The following is a 1,049-nucleotide window of genomic DNA, read 5'->3' as shown; positions in this document are numbered from 1 at the left end:
CTCCACTGAAAGGTGGGCTTAATACTCCACTGCACGAGAGTGACTTCTCTGGTGTGACCCCACAGCGTCACGTTGTACAGACTCCAAATACGGTTCTGTCTACTCCTTTCAGGACTCCTTCTAATGGAGCTGAAGGGCTGACTCCCTGGAGTGGAACAACCCCCAAACCAGTCACTAATGCCACCCCAGACAGAACACCACTGAGAGACAAATTAAACATTAATCCAGAGGATGGAATGGCAGACTATAGTGACCCCTCTTTGGTGAAGCAGATGGAAGGAGAATCTCGTGAACATCTCCGTCTAGGGTTGTTGGGCCTCCCTGCACCTAAGAATGATTTTGAAATTGTTCTACCAGAAAATGCTGAGAAGGAGCTGGAAGAACATGAAATAGATGACACCTACATCAAAGATGCTGCTGATGTGGATGCTCAAGGGCAGGCAATACGAGATGCTGAGCATGTAAAGGAAATGAAACGAATGCACAAAGCTGTTCAGAAGGATCTACCAAGACCGTCTGAAGTAAATGAAACTATTTTAAGACCTTTAAGTGTAGAACCACCTCTAACAGATTTACAGAAAACCGAAGAACTGATCAAAAAAGAAATGATTACGATGCTTCATTATGATCTTCTACATCACCCCTAGGAGCCATCTGGAAATAAAAAGGGAAAAAATGTTATATTTGCTACCAACTATGCAGAGCACATTACCTATCTGGAGCATAGCCCTTATGGGAAGTTCTCCAAAGAAGAACTGAAAAAGGCCCAGGATGTTCTGGTACAAGAGATGGAAGTGGTAAAACAAGGAATGAGTCATGGAGAACTCTCCAGTGAAGCTTACAACCAGGTGTGGAAAGAATGCTACAGTCAAGTCCTATATCTTCCTAATCAGAGCCGCTACACAAGGGCTAATCTTGCTAGCAAAAAGGACAGAATTGAATCACTTGAAAAGAGACTTGAGATAAACAGGGGTCACATGACAACAGAAGCCAAGAGAGCTGCAAAGATGGAAAAGAAGTTGAAAATTTTGCTTGGAGGTTACCAGTCT

The 1,049-nt window shown here is 43.5% G+C and overlaps 1 protein-coding gene across 1 annotated transcript; it reads left to right on the top strand.

The window, feature by feature from the left end:
* Positions 1 to 2: 2 nt before the first annotated feature.
* LOC129675395 (cell division cycle 5-like protein) lies at positions 3 to 1,046 on the top strand (the record flags this gene model as incomplete). Its single annotated transcript, XM_055605431.1, is given in 1 exon segment — positions 3 to 1,046. A coding segment is annotated over 1 exon segment (1,044 nt), but the record flags the coding sequence as incomplete, so codon positions are not given.
* Positions 1,047 to 1,049: the final 3 nt, after the last annotated feature.

This window comes from Psammomys obesus, unplaced genomic scaffold (assembly GCF_907164565.1).
Source record: "Psammomys obesus unplaced genomic scaffold, mPsaObe1.curated_primary_1811, whole genome shotgun sequence".
NCBI classification, from domain to species: domain Eukaryota; kingdom Metazoa; phylum Chordata; class Mammalia; order Rodentia; family Muridae; genus Psammomys; species Psammomys obesus.
Note: the sequence above shows the minus strand (reverse complement) of the source record. Positions and strands in the feature narration are given on the sequence as shown.